At 40.8% G+C, this 17,811-nt stretch overlaps 1 protein-coding gene across 4 annotated transcripts in view; it reads right to left on the bottom strand.

The window, feature by feature from the left end:
* LOC108035169 (uncharacterized) overlaps nt 1–17,811 on the bottom strand; it is a 115,070-nt gene that overhangs the window by 51,097 nt on the left and 46,162 nt on the right. For 3 of the 4 annotated variants that reach the window (XM_017110677.3, XM_050885779.1, XM_017110764.3), the window contains exons 2-6: nt 13,528–13,944; nt 12,935–13,040; nt 11,446–11,976; nt 9,645–10,570; nt 8,676–8,779 (exon numbers count right to left, since the gene is read on the bottom strand). In XM_017110677.3, the coding sequence (XP_016966166.1) occupies nt 8,676–8,779; nt 9,645–10,570; nt 11,446–11,976; nt 12,935–13,040; nt 13,528–13,598 (1,738 nt within the window). In that variant the 5' untranslated portion in view covers nt 13,599–13,944. The remainder of the gene's footprint in view (nt 1–8,675; nt 8,780–9,644; nt 10,571–11,445; nt 11,977–12,934; nt 13,041–13,527; nt 13,945–17,811) is intronic. The other variant, XM_017110848.3, reaches the window with a different exon arrangement.

The following is a 17,811-nucleotide window of genomic DNA, read 5'->3' as shown; positions in this document are numbered from 1 at the left end:
AAAGGGAGTAAGGTCGTGGGTTCTACCTTTTGCCAATGCTCCCTTAAAACTTTCCCTACTAAAATTGAATATTTCCCCAGCCGCATTTTGCGAGCAAACTAACTTGCCAGCTCCCTTCGATCCCCAGATGCGAATTAGCAATAGCTGAGCCACCAGAATCCCCCAGATGCCTCTGGCCCCCCGTGTCGAACAAGAGATGTGTGAATCAATCCGTGAACCTTTGCCCACAGAAAAAGAAAGTAAACCCAGTGAAACTCCGCTGGCTGCTGGGAAATTTACATAAAAACTTTGCTTGCCAACGAAGGATTCATATTAAAAAGTCGAATGTGGCTACATATAGTATATGTAGATTTTCGGGAAGGGCTTCTTAAGTAAGCCAAAGTGCAGCAAAAGTTAATTCAGTTTTGAAATGGTTGTGAGCGTGCAAGTTTCGCCCCCAAAAAAAACACCACACAAAGGGATGTGCGTGTGAAAATCTTATTTTTTCGGTGCCCTCAAAGTTTTCTTCGATCAAAAGTTTTTCCTTTTTCCTGGCGGGGGTAGAGATATTTGCCTGTATCATCTTTTCTTCTATATTTTTTTTGCTATCTTTTTGTGCGGATAATATTCATGAGACCTGCGTGTGGCTGTCAGCGAATGGAGGTGAGGTCCTGGCCATTAGTTGGCCTGCCATCCCGGCCCAATCCCGAATCCTCAATCCTCCTCGCTCAATCAATGTCAGCTGCGCAGCTCCGCGTCTTGGGATCTCTGGTTAAATCACTTGGAATTTTATTGAGTAAACTGTTTTGTAATTATTTTCATCGGATGCCACGTCATGCGGCTCCAGCTCATCCCCGGCCCCAATTAGCAAAAAGTGACAACATGTTGCGGTCCTGGCCGCCTGCTCCTCTCTCCGAACCTGTTCAGATACATATACTTTGTATCTGGCAGATACGTTTGTGTACTTGGTCAGATTCGCTGACAGTCGTCTGGCCGAGAAACCTCATCGATTTGACTTTTTGCGGTTGGCTTGATTCGGTTTCGGGGTTCCTCGGCTTAGTTGGAAAATTGGGCCGGGCCAAAATGGTAGTAAATAAAGGAAAAGTTGTTCTTTTCGGTCCGGATGGAAAGGTAATCATTGGGATTCTTTTTGGCAAAACAAACTGAAAAGTTTTCGAACGCCGAGCGGTGATTTTTTAAAGCAATTTAAAGGCACCTAAAGGGAAAGCATGGAAAAGCAGTTTAAATAAATGATGAAATATATTAAAAACAGACAAATGTATGCCTAAAATTAACCAAAACTATAGTAACAAATATTAAAAATAACTATCTGATTTTCACTGCAGCTCTGGTAATTATTTAATAGTAAAACTACCATAAAAAAAAGGGTGTTATCTCCATTAATCACAAGCAATGTAATAAATGTAAGCCTTTTATTTACTGCAAAGATATGATCTGGCCTTCAAAGAGCTTGCCTAGTTCCAAAACCACCTGATCGCATTAAACCAGGGAGAGTTTAATGAAATGGAATTAGTAATCGACCTTAAATACTTGTCGTACTTAAGCGATGCGTACTGGCCGGTTGGCTTATCGTGCCAAGTTGGGAATTAATTAAATTCTTAGCGTCTGGGAGCGACTGCAGGGAAATGAAAGCAATAACTTCAAACTTCAGGCTAGAGAGGGACGGCACCAGGCGGCGTGAAAGAGACGGCACTGGGCGGCGAGAAAGAGACGGAGCGAGATGGTGAGCATTGCTGGTTAATGGGTCAGGTGATTTTCTATTGTCCTCGCCGTTGTCCTCTTCCCGCCGGACTGCATGTTTAATCCAAATTACTAAGATACACACACTCGCACACACACATTGGGGCGTCCTTTGTGCTGTCCATGTGTTTGAGTGGGTGTGCCAGATGCCCATGGTGGCATTGGTGGTGCTGGGGCACCACCCCCATCTTGTCCAGCCTTGTTTGCTGTATTTTAATGAATCTATGAGTCGACCATTCTGTGTGCGGTGTTAATTGAGCCAAAGTCAAACATTCTGTCTGGCCAACAGCTAACCCATCACCCCGCCACCCACCTGGCGCACCACCTTCAGCCCGCATTCACCCACCTCAGCTCACTTCAATTAGTGCCCAGGCTTTTCCCTTTGGGCACTTTCTTTCCTTCCTTTCGGCTCGCGTGCTTCGAGTTTTGTGTGTTAATTTGATTTCATGAAAACAGCCACAAGAAAAGGCCAAGAAAATTGCCGATGCCATAGGTGATAGGTGCGCAGGTTATGAGCAGGTGTGCTTTTCATTTTCAGCCAGTCCATTAATGCTAATCGTTGCAGAAATTCTAAGTACTTTGCATTACCATATTACCTTTTGAAGAAAAATTATTATCAAGAACTAAACGAAATCTTTTATAATTTAAGAATGATGTTTCAAGAAATCAAAAAGCTATTTTAATATAAAATAAAACTCATATTTTTGGCATTTCAAAAATAAGATTAACCCAGCTATACTTTTTTCATGTTGATTTACCATTAATTTTTTTATTGTTCCTATGGCAGCTATAGTTGTCCAAAACAATTTTTTATTTTAGTTTAATTATTTTTTCAAACTTTCACAAGGCAAAAAAAGCAAAATAATTTGCAAGTGTTAAAATATTCTAAAAAAAATTGTTGCAACTTTATAGAAATTAAGATTTAATTTGTTTAATTTTTAGAGCCAAATTCAGATTTTTTTAAGAAGATATTAATATATCTTTGTTTTGAGCCTGGCCATTGAAGTTCTGGCTTTTCTCGGGAGTTTCATGAGGGCATTGTTCACCTTTCTTCCCTCTTGATTACACTAATAAGAGGGCAATAATTGAGAGTATTTGTCAATATGGCTGGTGATAGATGAAAATGCGATATTTATTAGCCGCTCTGTGACCCCATTGGACGGATTAATAACCCATTCTGGCTGCTGATTGAGCGAGTGCTGGACTGCTCGACAGTTTTTCCCCAAAAACATGGCCCCAAACAGCTGCCGCGGAGCTTTCCCCCAGTTTTCCGAGGACCATGGAGCTTTTCTTGGGCGAGCGGCGATATTGATTTCCTGCGGCATTAGGCTGACTTATAGCCTGCGGTGTCCAGGGGGTTGTAATGCGTACAACGGTGCGTATGATTGACGAAAGGCTCCGCCACTCGGCTACGCAATTTGGTTACTCCTCAGACACACACACACGCACACCCAGGCGAGGAGAAAGTGGCGGAGAAAGCGAGGAGGAAATAACAAGGAACAGACGGCGAACAAGGAACAACAATTGACAACCATCTTGTTTGGCAAATAAACGCGAGCCATTACCACGAAACTAAAATGCTGTCTCAATATTATTATTATTATTATTATTATCATTTCTATGGCCTCCGCCCCGACCCCCGCCCGCTGGCCTTGTGGGTTTATGGGCTCCTTGTTATTTTCCTTACTTTCTCCCGCCTTTCCCTGGGCCTCTTGCCCACTTTTTTCGCCACTTTTTATGCGACACTCGTGTTTGACTGTCAAATATTTCAACAGCCCCGAAAAGTGACAGCTGTTAATGGCATTATACATTTGTGGCGGCGGCCACGCCCACCTCTCTTTGGGGCCCAATTAAGGTGGCGAGTCCATCATCGACTGCAGGTCGTTCTGTGTTTTTGTTCTCCATATTTTTTCCTTTTTTATTTTTTTTTTATATTTATTGTATTTTGTTTTTTGTATTTTTTATTTGCTCCCCGGTGCCAGTGGCAATTTGCATTTTATGGCCCCCGCCGGCCGACGGCGATGATTTGAAAACTTTTGAGTCGCCAGTTTCGCATCGATTTGGCATCGGGGCGTCAGCTGATAATTCCTTCGATTACGAACTGTTTTATGAGCCCGGCACACGGCCATTGGGTCAGCCCATCAATCAGCCGCCCATCAATCAGGGGGTCGCAAAAAATCGCCGCCCCCTTCTGCCATTCTGCCAGGGCTCACAACACTTTTTCGCGAATCGCAAACAAACACACTATACATCTTGTTCCCGGGCCATCTTCGCGAAAGTTTAATCAATCTTGGCGGGGCAATCAATTAGGTGCAGAGCAATTGCGCCTTTGGTGCCATTATTGATGGGTTCATAAAAATATAACCGGGGAGAGTAGCCGCGGCTCGACCTTGGCGCGAGGTGAGACAGGGGACAGTGCGTTTCGTTGCCATTAAAACTGGTGAAAGTGGCTGAGAAAAATTTTAAGAAATATATATAATTAAAATATAATAAACTAGAAATTAAAATATTATAAATATTTAATATAATCGAAAATTTGGTAAAAGAACTTGGAAAAAATAAAAAGTAATAAATACTTATTAGAAATTAACTTTTAATGGTTTATTTTTTAATTGATTTATTATTTATTTAAATTGTCTTTAAAGTGTTCGTTAAACAACAAAAATGTTTTTCATTGCCTTTTTACTAAATATAAAATATTTAAAATTGATTCAAGCAATTGAAATTATAACAAGTTAATTTACTACAATTTAATAGTATAATTTTTAATTTTTTAGAAATTTTTTATCAACAAAAAATAGGGTTTCCGTTGCCCTTTTCTCATTTTAAAATATTTTAAATTGATTTTAGCAATTGAAATTATAGTTAGTTAATTTATAGAAATCTAGTTTCTTATTTCTTTATTCTTAAGCAACAAAAATAGTTCTATTACCCTTTTACTAATTTTAAAATATTTAAATTTAATTGAATCACTTGAAATTATAGTAAGTTTATTTTCTAGATTTTTTTCAATAAATAAATCAACATATACAAATCCAACGGGCTCCTTTCTACGCCATTAATTTTCTAATTAGACTGTAAAAATGTGATAATGATTTTTTGGGGATCAAGGCTGGGCCTACAGTTGTGTCAGGCGCTTCCAACGATCCGAATTCGGTAATAAAATTGTCCCCTTTTTTCATCCATAAATTAACATTAATTTCGTGACCCCGAAGGGCCATCCGCGCTTGTTGTCCCTGCGCTTTCGTGTGTATCGTAAAAACGCAATTAAAAAAATTAATGTAATCGATGGGCCGTTGAGATACTAATTGGTCTGCAGTCCGGCAATTGGCGATTGTAGTTGATAATCCTTTGAGGGCTCACCTTGACGAGCTGCCTCCTAATGGATTGGTTATTGCGTATCTTGTTTTTACGAATTACGATTATGTTTACAGAGTACATTTTCTAGTACAGGCAGTCCCTGTGAAGACAGATAGAAATGAAATTACCGCCTAATTGGCAATAGCAAACCAGGGACTAATTGCTTGAATTAAATCAAGTGCTTGAGCATTTTTCTCCTGCCGAGCTCACACTCAATATTAATTAGTGAGCGAACAAAGGACAGCGGGACATGCCAGGACAAGGCAGCCCCTTGCCGTAAATCCTTTCCAGGACAACAATTGCCCTTAATTGGCCAGCATACGGGGTCCCCATGTGCCAACATAATAATTTAATATGATGCAAAGTGTTTGAAAAGCGGGTTTGATTTAAAAATATGGAAGCTCAGCTCATTTTTAAACATATTATTATTTTTGCGATTTAATACTTGTAAATGTAAATTTTTTGTTAAAATATTTGTGGAGCTAAAAAATTAATACAATTTTTTATTATAGCTTCTAGGTAATTTTTATAAATAAATCATTTTTGCATTATTTTAAATATTGCTTTGAAGTATTTAACAAGTAAGGAAAATTTTAATTTAGCGATATTTAAAACTTTTATAAAAGTAAAAATAATCTTTAAAATATTTTTGAAGGTTTAAGACTAATATATATTTTTTAAAATTATTTTTATGTTATACATTTAATGCAGATTTACTCATTTATTTAACTATAATTTATCTATTGAGTGAGTCGATTAGTTTACCAATTTTAATTTTTTCCTTGCATTTATTTTAGCGACTTTTATGAAAAGAAGAGCATACAAATAAAAAGTTAAAAAATATTTAAAATTTATTCTCGCAACCCAAATTAATTTTAATTTTCTCAGTTTACTAACATAATGAATAAACAAAAATATATGAATAAATAAAGACAAGTGACCCTTTTCCACACCATTTTCTATTTAGATATTAAAATAGCTAATTAAATAAGGAGTGGCTCCTATATTTTTGGCTAACTTAAAAAAGTATCTAAGCCTTCAATATTTACACCGCCACTCGTGCTCTTCAACTCTGACCTCTAGTGCTCCTGTGCCCAAGTGCAGCCGTTCGATTGGCTTTGAATGTCGCCCGTCTGGCAACAAGTTTAATCAATAAATTTTGCATTTCAATGCGAGCAAAGTTTTTCGCTGGCCATCGCGAAGGAGGACTTGTTGCACCGCCAGCTGGGAAATGCGCCGAGGGGCGTGGCTGGGAGGGGGGGAAATGGCAAGAGGAAACTGGGAAATGGCCAAACTCGCTTCGCATTTCATTCATAACACACGGCGAGGTGGAGCAGAGAGAGGCGAGAGAGTGGGAAAAGTCAGCACTCATTCATTTCCCGACTGTCACACAGATACTCACGCACACCAGCACATTAGCTGGCCCACACACACACACACACACACCCACACATGCAGGCAGTGCACTTTCATTCATTAAAAGCCATTTGGGGGGCGGCGAGGACAAGCAGGGGGCGTGGCGCCTTGTGCGGCTGCCAAAAAGGCAAACTCCTCTGGCATTCAATGGGCAAACTCTCGGAAAATTGTCGGAAAACCCCGTTGCTGCTTAAACTGCAGAAGGCAGTCTGGCGTAAGCAAAAACAATAATAATTCGAGACATTTAATGCTGAGGAGAATCTAAGAAAAATGACTCGAATGAAATATAAATAAGTGGTAAGCTAAATATCAAGTCTTATTTACTTTAATGGTTGAAAAAAAGAACGCACCACCATAGTCTTTAAAGTGGTGACTAGAGTCTCAAATATATTTAAGTATATTTATGTTAACGCTTTGACATAAGTCCTTCTCAGAAATAAAAAACCATTGTGTTTTTTGGTATTTAAGGCCATGATTTTTTAGATAAATGGCACGAAGTTTATTTTATTTAAAGCGTTGCTCCTAAAAATCTTCTAGAGTTGTACAAAAAGTAGCTATAAGTTTGCCTTAAAAAATCCTATTCTTCTTTATGTGAACTTAATTTTGCGAGCATTGTTTTTAAATATAAATATATAAATGTACTTTTGGTATTACTCTTAAAGATTTTCAGGAAAAAATACTCTTTATAAATACATAAAATATAAATAAAAATATAAACAAATAAATAAATAAATATATAAATATAAAATTTACTTCCATGTCGTGACTTAACATTTAAAATTTTTTTTATTATAAATAGTATTTAAATATTGTCTAAAAACAATACTTTCAAAATTATTTATATCATTGTCTAGAAACATCCTTTCTTTTTTTTGTGAACTCAGCTTTAAAACCCCTATAAAGTCAAGTAAAATATGATGAGAAAATATGACAGAAGCTGTGGTCTAAGAAATGTTCAACAGAAGACCGAAAAAGCATATTTTTGCCATTAAAATACGTAGATTTTTAAAGGATCTAACACCTAAAACTGTATTTTTTATAAAGAGTATGTTTCTTTTAAAATTATTTAAATAGCCTAGTTTATTTTGCCAAATTAAGAAACATTTCTTATATTTATTGTGAACCAAAGCCTTGTTTTTTGGTTGTGTGAACTTGACACGAGAAGCAGTTGGCCCTCAGCCACCTTCACATGCAACAAGTAAGAGTTACCCGAGACGCCAAATAAAATATACAGATACTTTTCATGGATATTACATTATTTGTGAGATACTATATCTATATACAGACCGCTGCGGCTGCGATTGCTGCTGCTGCTGGCGCTGCTGCTCGACGGCTGCCGACGGCCACTGCGCAGCGGAGCGGGGACGCTGGCGGTACCGCCGCTGCCGCTGCCGCCGCCGCCGCCGCCGCTGCCTGCGCCGCTGCCGCCGACGACATCGACGTACTCGGCCACGTCGCTGCTGTTGCTTGGGGCTCAATCGGATTTAGGCGGCGGATGCGATGCTGCTGTGCTGCTGGCTGCTGGCTGCAGCAGGACAACAATGAAAAGTGTTCTCGCACCGCACCGACACAGCGACACACTCACACACACGCACAGGCACTGGCACAGGCAAAAAAAGGTCCTAGGCAGGATATGAAAAATACACACAGGCACACGCCAGCACGCACACAGCCAGCGCTCACGCACACACTCGCAGGCCCTTATGCGCAATGGCGATAACGATAGTTTGCCAAAAAACGTAGCATAGTTTTGCGCGCCTCTGGGTCCTTCGCCTTTCCGCTCGCCCCGTATTTACTTTTTACGTTTGCTATCTACTACTTTTTTTTAGAATTATTTGTATTTGTTTCGCCGGCTGCTGGTCTTTCGGTTCGACTGGCTGCTGCGGTGCTTGTGGCACGTCTGCGACTTCATCACCAACTGAATGGCAGTCGTCGCGTCGAAGGGACGCGAGTTGAGCGCCGAGTGGACAGGTCCTGGCCAGCGAACAGCTGTGCTGGCGCCAAACAGCTGGGCGCAGCTTTTGCCCCAACAACCAAGGGAAAATGGGAAAGCTTCTGAGCTTCGGGGGGACAAGTGAGCTTAGAGAAAGCTCTGCGTCAGGTTGGCAGGACGCTCAAGGGCGGGAAAATTTTGAAAGAGCAGTGGCCAAAGGACTCACCTGTCTGGGTGCTGGAGTCGAAGAATGTGCTGGTCGTCTCCACGGTCATGGTGCCAATGGTTCCGTCGATTATCTGCGCCGAGGAGTCGCGTCTGCCGCGATAACTACAAAAAGGATAAATTGTATATTCATAATTTAGTAAGGAATCAAAATTATTTAAATCAATCCTTGCTCCTTTTATTATACTATTTTTAATCTATTCTCTCAGAAATTAAAACTAAAATTTATTTATGGTATATGATATTTATATTTATTTACAAGCATTTGAATACTGATATAATTATACTATCGTTATAAATCCCTATTACTTCAAAATGCAGATTTTTAGATACACTAACAGAAAATATTTTAAGCGAACTTAATACGATACTACAATGTTAACTAATTTTTAAATAAATATGTATTAAGAAAAATTGCTCTTAATTTAAAAGTTCCCTCAAGCTGAAAAAGAGAAAAAAGAACAAGATGGCGCCTAAATTTATTCTTGATAAGAGCGAGACAGCAATACACAAAACTCTGCGAAACAGAAAAAGAGAGCAAAACCAAGATGGCGAACATATCAAAGAAAAGCGACCCGCATCTTAAAAAAAATGGATACTGAAAAAACATATAAAAACATATCTAAACAATTTTTATTTGTGAGTACAATAAAATGATTGATTCCTATTTGAAGGTCCTCTTAAATCAAAAAGAAGTAAAGAACAAGATGACATTTAAATGTATTCTGAATAAGAGCGAGACAGAAATATTCAAAAATCTACAAAAAAAAAGAGAGCAAAGACGAAGATGGCGTACATGTTAAGAGAGTAAAGTGATACGTTCCGCATCTTGAAAAGAAATGATACTGAAAAAGATCATTAAATCTTATAAGTTTCCGGAGTATCATTAAAAGTTTTAGTTTCATATGACTAGTTTGGATTTTTTACAAGATAACAGCTTATTATTGTTAATTTTTTGAGCATTACTCACCGACACACGTCGTCGCTCTGGGAGCTCTGTCGCCTGAAGTTCCGGCAGCGGATCATCTCCTCGGTGGTCGACTGTCGCCGGAAGCCCCTTGCGATAAGGATCTCCTCCGTGGTGGACTGCCTGCGGATCGCTGGCCGCTGATTCTGCTCCACGGTGGTCTGCGTCTGTGGCCGCGAGCAGGGGCTGGGATCCCGCGAGGAGCAGCAGCTGTTCGAGTCCGGCGACCTCGGCGACCTGGCCGCCGAGCTGCTCTGCCGGCGCAGAGTGTGCCGTCTGGGACTGCCATCCCGCTCGTGGGATCTATCCGGCGACAGGTGGGTCCTCGAATCCCGGCGTCCGCCGCGCGAGGCGCTATCCGGCGACAGGGAGTCCCGCCGCGAGGTCCTCCTCTCACAGTCATCCGGCGGATCAGGGCTGAGGGCGGGCTGGGAGCCACGCCTACTGCCGCCCGGCAGGCAGCCCTCGTCGAAGGCGGTCGCCTGGCGCTGCAGCCGCTGGAGGCGTGGCGCCCTCTCCGGACTGACGCCCGCCTTGGAGTCCCGTCGATTAACTCGGCCGCACTGCGTCTGCGAGTCGCGGCGACCCTTCGGCGCCGTTGGACTCGTCGCCGGCGGCGTCACGGAGCTGGTGATGATCGTCGGCGGTGGGAGAGCCTGACAGGCGGAGTCCACCTGCTGGTGGGCCAGGTGGTGAGTGCTGGAGTGCGTCGAGATCAGGGGCATGGAGTGGTCCGAGCAGGAGCCGGCGGAACTGGTGGACGGGCGCTGCTCCTGCCGGAAATTGGGGAACTCCGGCGCGGCCAGCGAGTCGCGCTTCTTGGCCATCTGGTACTTGCCCGGAGGCGGGGGCGTGGTCACCCGCCCGGCCACGTTGCTATCGCGGCGACTGCTGGACAGATAGCTCTCCCCGGATCCGCGCCGGGAGGCCTGGTGGTTGCGGTGGTTCGGTGGTTCGGTGGATGCCAGGATGTGCGGTGGTTTGGTGTGGAGTGGAGTGGTTGGGAAGAGAGAGAGAACAGCGCCGCGGGTTAGGGGTCGAGGTGGTGGTCAAGGCGGAGTCAAAGGTTCGGGCAACACCCTGGGGTTTTTCTAGCAAATGCTCTCGATTGGAGAACAATTACAAAGGCACCTTTATAATTTAAATTTCCAAACTATTTTTAAGTATTTTCTGACGAAGAAGCTGTCTGATTACTATTAAATATCATGCTAAGATAGTTTTTAATAATTACCAACAAAATTATTTATAATTAATAACAATAAATGCTTTTAAAATGTACTTTTAAAAGAGTTTTAAAATATGCAATTAGCTTTTAAATATTTATTGAAGTATTTAAGAGCATTTCTTTAAAATCTGTGGAATATTTCCTATAAAATTTCCTGCTGGAAAATTTCTGAGCAGAAACCAAATAAATTTGTTTAACTATCAAATATTTTGTTTCAAGATCTAGAAATATTTCAGCAATAATTTATAACAAAATAACTTTCAATAAAAGTTTAACTTAAATAATTTTCCGAGGATTGCGGTATACCTTTTAAGTTAGTCATATATTACAAGAAAATTATATTACTAAATTGTTTTAAATTGTGCTTAAATATTTTTAAAAGTTAATCATAAACTAAAATTCATTTTTATTTTTGGTATTTATGTTTTTTTTATGTTTTTTATGTTTTTATTAATACTGGAGTGTTATTTGTTCCTCCGTTTGAGAGTGTTTGCCAGCGACCCGCAAAGTATTGCAACTAGGTTCTTTCAAGGATCTCTGGTCACCCATAAAGATCTAGGTATTCCCCTCGGTACTCACGCTTTTAGAGCACTCCACGACGACGGGCACGGCGACGCAGCTGCTGGGCTGCTCCTCAACTGCCCCGCTCTCGCGGCGATTCCAGTGGCGCACGAACTCGGCGGTGTTGGAGTCGCGGCGCGAGCGCATGCTGCGGATGCCCGAGTCCGCGGAGGACTCCCGCCGCTTGCGGGGCGCCATATACGTGGTGCAGGCGCCGCCCGAGCCCCCGCCCGCCCCCGTGCTGGCGTCCGTGGTGGTGGAGGTGCGCCAGGGCAGGCTGCGGGCCAGGTCCGCCAGCGTCTCGCGGCGGTTGAGCTGCGCCTTCGAGCGGGACGCCTGCTGCAGCTGCTGCTGCTGCTGCTGGTGGTGCTGGTGCTGCGTCTGCTTGGTGCCGCCGCTCCACTCGCGCAGGATGTCCGTCAGCTGGGCCAGCGAGCTGCGCCGCCGGCGCTGCAGTCCCGGCGGCGGCGAGGTGCTCGGCGGCGTGGTGATCTGCGCCGCCGAGTCCCGCCGCCCGCCCAGCCGCTGCCGGATGGTGGACTCCTCCAGCTGGAAGCGGGACAAGACGGTAGTATATAGAGGTTACATATTTTAAATATAAAAAAGTAATTTTCTCTAACAATTTACAGATACAAATTATTTAAAAAATTTATATTTAATAGAATTAATCTGACAGTTCTTAAAAGCAAGGGTTGAAAAACGTCGCTTTATAGCATATTGAGTTCCAAACTTTACAAATTATATAAATCTTGAATTTTTTTAAAGTAATTTACAATAAATATTTATTTTATTAATTGTTTAAATAGCCTATAATTTTTTGAGGCTTTTAGACTATTTTATTGAGTTAAATAGTAAGGGGTTTACTGCCCAGGAGTGATTTTTCATACACTGCTAAAAATAATCTAGTATTCAAAATATTAAGTACCTAAAATAAATATGTTTCATCAGTTTTTTTTATCCTATATATATTGCTATTTTTTTTAGTAAGTTGGAATGTGGAAATATTATTTAATAGATTTTTATTTAATTAAGGATTTCAACTTCATGCAAAATGTTTAACATGTAAATTAAATCATATAGTTAAAAGTGTGTTTTTATTGAATATAGGATTGTTTAAATATTAGGAACAAAATTTGAATTTAATATGTTTTCCCTTATTTTTTATTTTTTATTAAAGGGAAAAGTTAAATAAAGTAGTAGTAAAGTATATTTTATTCTCTTGGGGTTAACTAAAAAGTATGCCGAAATTAAAGCTACACATTTTATTGTGTTTTTTATACTTTTCAATAGCACTTAAAAAACAGCACTTAAAAGCATTTCCTCTGACCCACGGTGGCCATGGGGGGTCTACTATTTTTTTAAAGGCCACAGGGTTAAGCCAGTTACTTTTAACTACTTTTAGTTTTCACAAGATAGTTTTATGCACTCCTGGGTATTTTTATGCATTTATATATTTGTTTACATTATTCTAGATTTTGTGATATTTTTGGTGATTGAAAGGACCCACCTGTTCGCGCACAAGATCGTCCCAGCCGTTGCCGCCCTGCCACACCAAGCCCACTTGGTGCGACATGATGGGCAGGTTGCACACGAAACAAATGGCTGTCATAGTCCTGGAAAACACAAAGGACAGGTTAGTAAATTCTAGAAAAATCGCCATAAGTAACTTAATAGTATATAGTTGGCATGCAGTTAAAAAGAAGTGAGGAAATTGGGAAAATTGAAAGGTGGACAGAGCCATGCGGAGAAGAATGTGTGAATGGTAGGTGTTATTTTTGGATCGGCGTTTAGCTGGCTGGAAAAGCTCCTGTGCAAGGATATGAGCTTGGCATGCGAAAGCCCAAGGCTCAAAGTTTGCGCAAAAGGAAAAGCCGTGAGTGTTGGGAAAAGCTAAGTGTGTGGCATGCGGTGAAAGTTTCGAGGATGAAAGCTCCAAGGTGAGAGTCCTGGCTGTTAAAGTTGTTCTGTATTTTGTTTGGCGTGCAATTGCAAAGAGGAAAGCGTAGAGTAGAGGAAAGCTTGGTTTAGTTAGTGGTTGTTCATGTTTAAAAAGTGAAAGCGCATCCGCTGATTTTTGAGGTCAGTTGGCGTTGGGCTAACTTTTTGCGTATGACCACGCAGGTGCTGCTGCAGGGCTGATCCATGGACCGGTAATGCCGCAGTTTTGACATGGCGCATGTTCTGGTTTCTGTGGCAGCGCCCGCCGATCCTCGGAAGTATCTGTACTGCAAACGGTATCTTTATCTCTATCGGTATCGGTATCTGTATCTGTATCTGTATCCTTCGGCTCCTGCCGCCCCGGCGGCCCTCCTCTGTCGCGCCTTCTAGATCCTCCGGCTTTTGCGTTTCGATGCGGTTTCAAATGCGGTTTCGAGGGTTTTCTTTTTCGATTTTCGGTTTTCGGCTAGCCGAAAGTGCGGTGATTAGGTCTTTGTGTTTTTGCTATCTATTAATGGGGCTTTTGGGAGGAGGGGGGTTCTGATTGGTTTGCTACACACACAGAGACACAGAGATACACTGGAAAAAATCGAAGAAAACAGTTGTTGGTGGTTTAAAACGCTTTGGATGGGGCTCATATATCGCATGGCTGGCAAATCTCAATTTACAAAGGGATTTACTAAATGTGACAAACTACAGGTTAAGTTGGGATTAACAATATTCTAGAAAATACTTAGTATGCTCAATATTTATTTGATATACCTAGGTTAACTAAAAACTTAAATAAAAGTAAAATTTAAAATTATAAAATAATTAAATAAATTCAATGTGTGCTTGAGGGGTTTGTGTGAGTTGATTTTAAATTCTTGTATTATTTTTGTAAAGCATATTAAAACATTTCCATTCCCATTTTATTGTTCTTCCAATTGTTCTTACTCCCTGCACATTTTAATTGGTTTAGTCCTTCATCACGCACAATTGCCCTAAGAAATATTTGTATTTATTTCCTCAGAAATATAAGCGGGCACAAAGTACCTGCAATGCTTGATTTCTTAGAAATTTGCCACAATTCAAGTGGATACTTAAACCGAGAAAATAAGTAGAAACTCCTTGTTGGCTTGTTAGTAATGCACAAATAATTGAATGGAATTTTTTGGGCAAGCTCGTAGACTTGTACACTGTAAGAAAATACCCTGAAAACTTAGATAAATATTGCGGAAAATTCAATTTCAATACCAGTTTACCAAATATATATTAATTTTAGCTAAAGATATTTTTTAAATATTTTAAAATACACTTTTAATTTTAGTTTGATTAAGGTTTACAAAATTGACTGCTGGAAAATAAGAATCAAAGTATCATAGTTAACCCTTAAGACTAAAAAATATTTAATTTACGCTTTCAAAGGCACTTTACTAAAAGAAATGTTAGCCATGAGCCGTGCCTGTCAAGGTTCTTACTTTCTCCCGTGACTTTCTTTTTGTTCGCCTGATGGATGATGTGGCTTCTGGCCGGCAGATGGCGGCACTCGAGCCAGATGCCAAATGGAAACAGTCGACACAGAATTCCAGATGAGTTAATGCTCGAAGGCGGTTCTGCCGGCGAGGCAATCAAAATGGAGCATCAACTTATTTGGCCGCAAGTTTATGGCCATAAACTTAATAACTGCCAGACGCCAGGACCTCCCCCCCCCCCACCACCTAGACAGGGGTGTTTCAGTGTGTGTGTAAGGACACCGGAAGTTGTCGAGTGTGTGGCAGGTTCGTAAAAGTCCGGGCTCAAGTTCCCCCGCCAGTCAATGAAACACTTGGCCAAAGTAGTTCCAGGCACCAAAGTTTCCCCACTTTTTTTCAGCTCCTGCTCGGCGGTGGGGCAAATGTGAAATGCTGGGGGGAAAGCAATTTTGAACCCAATAAGTGGACACATTGCGATTGAAGACCTGCACTTTGTACCTTTCTGAGTGGCACGATGATGTTTCATTTTCCGCATTTTCCAGGCTCTTGTAATTAAGCTTTTTGCTCAAAATGCCTCAAGGTAGAATTCTTATAGCTTTTTTTAGGCATAGTTATCACTTTAAGAGCAGGTATTCCATGGTTCTAAGCGAATTTGTTGGTCCTTACAAGTAATTGAAACGTTTGTTTGTAAATAATTAATAATAAATGGCTTCTAAACAATGGCAACTTGTTTTTGCTTTATGCTGAAACTCAGTTACCCTCTTATTTCTTTAAAATTGTAGCAAAAAGTGGTTGAAAATTAAAAGAATATTAATTGCTTGTTTATAGAAAATAAAAAAGTAAAGGCAATGGTAATGGGTTGTAATATTTGTTCTTTATTGTTGATTTTTAATCTATATTTTCCGCTACAAAATATTGTAGGTTTTTTGTAAAATAATTTAGGAATAATAGATAATTTTTAGAAGTAAATATAGGTTGAAATTTTTTTTTACTAGTATTTTCTAATTTAATCATTATTTATTTTGACCATTTTTGCTAGTGCAGTTGCCTGTTTTAAAGTTTTAAATGCTTGTTTATAGAAAATAAAAAAATTAATGGCAATGGTAATGGGTTGTAATATTTTTTCTTTATTTTTGATTTTTAATTTACATATTCCGCTACAAAATATTGTAGGTTTTTTGTAAAATAATTTAAGAATAATGGATAATATTCAGAAGTAAATTTAGATTGAAATTTATTTTTTACTAGTATTTTCTATTTAATCATTATTTATTTTGACCATTTTTGCTAGTACATTTGCCTGTCAGCATTTTTGGCTTCTGGATTTTTGAACTTGAGCAAAGTTCGGGTCAGGGCTTAATCAATTTCAGGTGCACAATGGCAGCCGGCAATCTGCAGGCTCCAGCCTGACTTTATCCTCGAGGAGTCCCGGCCTGGAGCCCCGTCATCTGGCGGATCTGCTGGAGGGGGACTTGGGATAGGGGATGGCGAAGTGGAGAGGTGGCACCTGGCAGGAAGCTCAAGTGGGCGACCGGCTGATTGACAGCTGTCAATTTGCGTTGCCTTGCCCGTGAAGTGTGTGCCACTAACAATTTTCAACTCAATTTTCCACACTTTTTTTCCTCCCAGCCTTCCCTGTGTGAGTCCTTCGGTCCAGTTTGCGGCTAAGCCGGAGCAACTGTCTAGGTCACGGGGAAAAGCGGAAGAGGGCAGGCGTGGAAATTGGGAGGCTGCATTTGTTTCACCTCCGATTACCTTTCCAATCAGCCCAATCGCCCGAGCGTCCAGCTCAGGGGTGAAAACACGTCCCAGCACCTGGCAGCCACTCTTGCTCTTTGCGCAGACACAGTCCTCTAACCGAATGCAATTTTCTGCAAACTTAATAAACTTTCGCTGGGGAAAAACTCCTCGAAAAGTTACTCAACACTGAGGGCTAATTAAAAGTTCACTCCAAGGTTCCATATTTAATCCACAAAAGTGAGTGCTGCGACTCTGCGACTCTGCGCTTTTCATTTCGGCGGTTGACTACTTAAAGGTGCGAGTGGCACAAAAATAAGCTATTACTATTGAAGAACAGGAAGAAAAATCGCACTTTTAATCTTACTTTTCTGCCATAAAATTCAGATTTTTGGTTGCAGCAATGAAAATAAAAATCGGAATGAGGAATGTCATAGCGCGTTGATTAACTTCCAATCTATTGGCATTTGAACCTAGATTTTTTTTACTTTTTAGATTTTTTTAAAGTTTATGATGCACCCCCTCAGAAATATCTGAATCCCATTTTTCGCCCTAAATATGCAGTTTTTGGGCTGCTTATTAAATTAAAATAAATGCCATTAATTAATTATTATACTATCTATTAAATTCCTATCACGGCTCTAATTAAATGTGCACTAGTTCTTTGGAGAATGTACTTGCCACTGTATTGTGCAGTCTTATTCTTAGGTGTATGTTTGCTCCCCCGTGGAAGCTGGGCAACTTCTGGGGATTTGATGAACCAAATCCCCTGACTCCATTAATCTGTATTACATTTGCGAACTCATTTATCTCCCCTCCTGCGAAAGCGTCCCCTTCCCCTCTGCCCCCAGATCCACTTTGTTCCACTGCTAAATGAAACAATTTAGTTAAATGGTGAACATTTTACGTTTCGCCATGGCTTGCGGTTCCATTCAGCTTTCCCTTCCCCTTTTTTGTATATTATTTTTACTTTCATTTTTTGTGAACTGTTGTCCGGGCAATAAAATGCAATTCCTAGGAGTGGGCCAGAGAAGGAGAAAAGGGCGAGCGTTTTAGAAGCTGGCACCTGCCGGACACTGGCCGTCCTTCCTTTGATTCCCGGTCTTCTAAGTGACTTTTCGTGTCCCAGTGCTGCGGGATGGCATTTTTTGGGTGGTTCCTGGTGGTGCTGCTGTCTGCTATTTAGTTAATTTTAGAGCGTCTGTCGGCCAGCCCCCTTGAAATATTACTTGGGCTCTCTGCCAGCAGTTTCCTT

This window comes from Drosophila biarmipes, chromosome X (genome assembly GCF_025231255.1).
Source record: "Drosophila biarmipes strain raj3 chromosome X, RU_DBia_V1.1, whole genome shotgun sequence".
Lineage (NCBI taxonomy): Eukaryota > Metazoa > Arthropoda > Insecta > Diptera > Drosophilidae > Drosophila > Drosophila biarmipes.
This window is presented reverse-complemented; position numbering and strand designations above follow the sequence as displayed.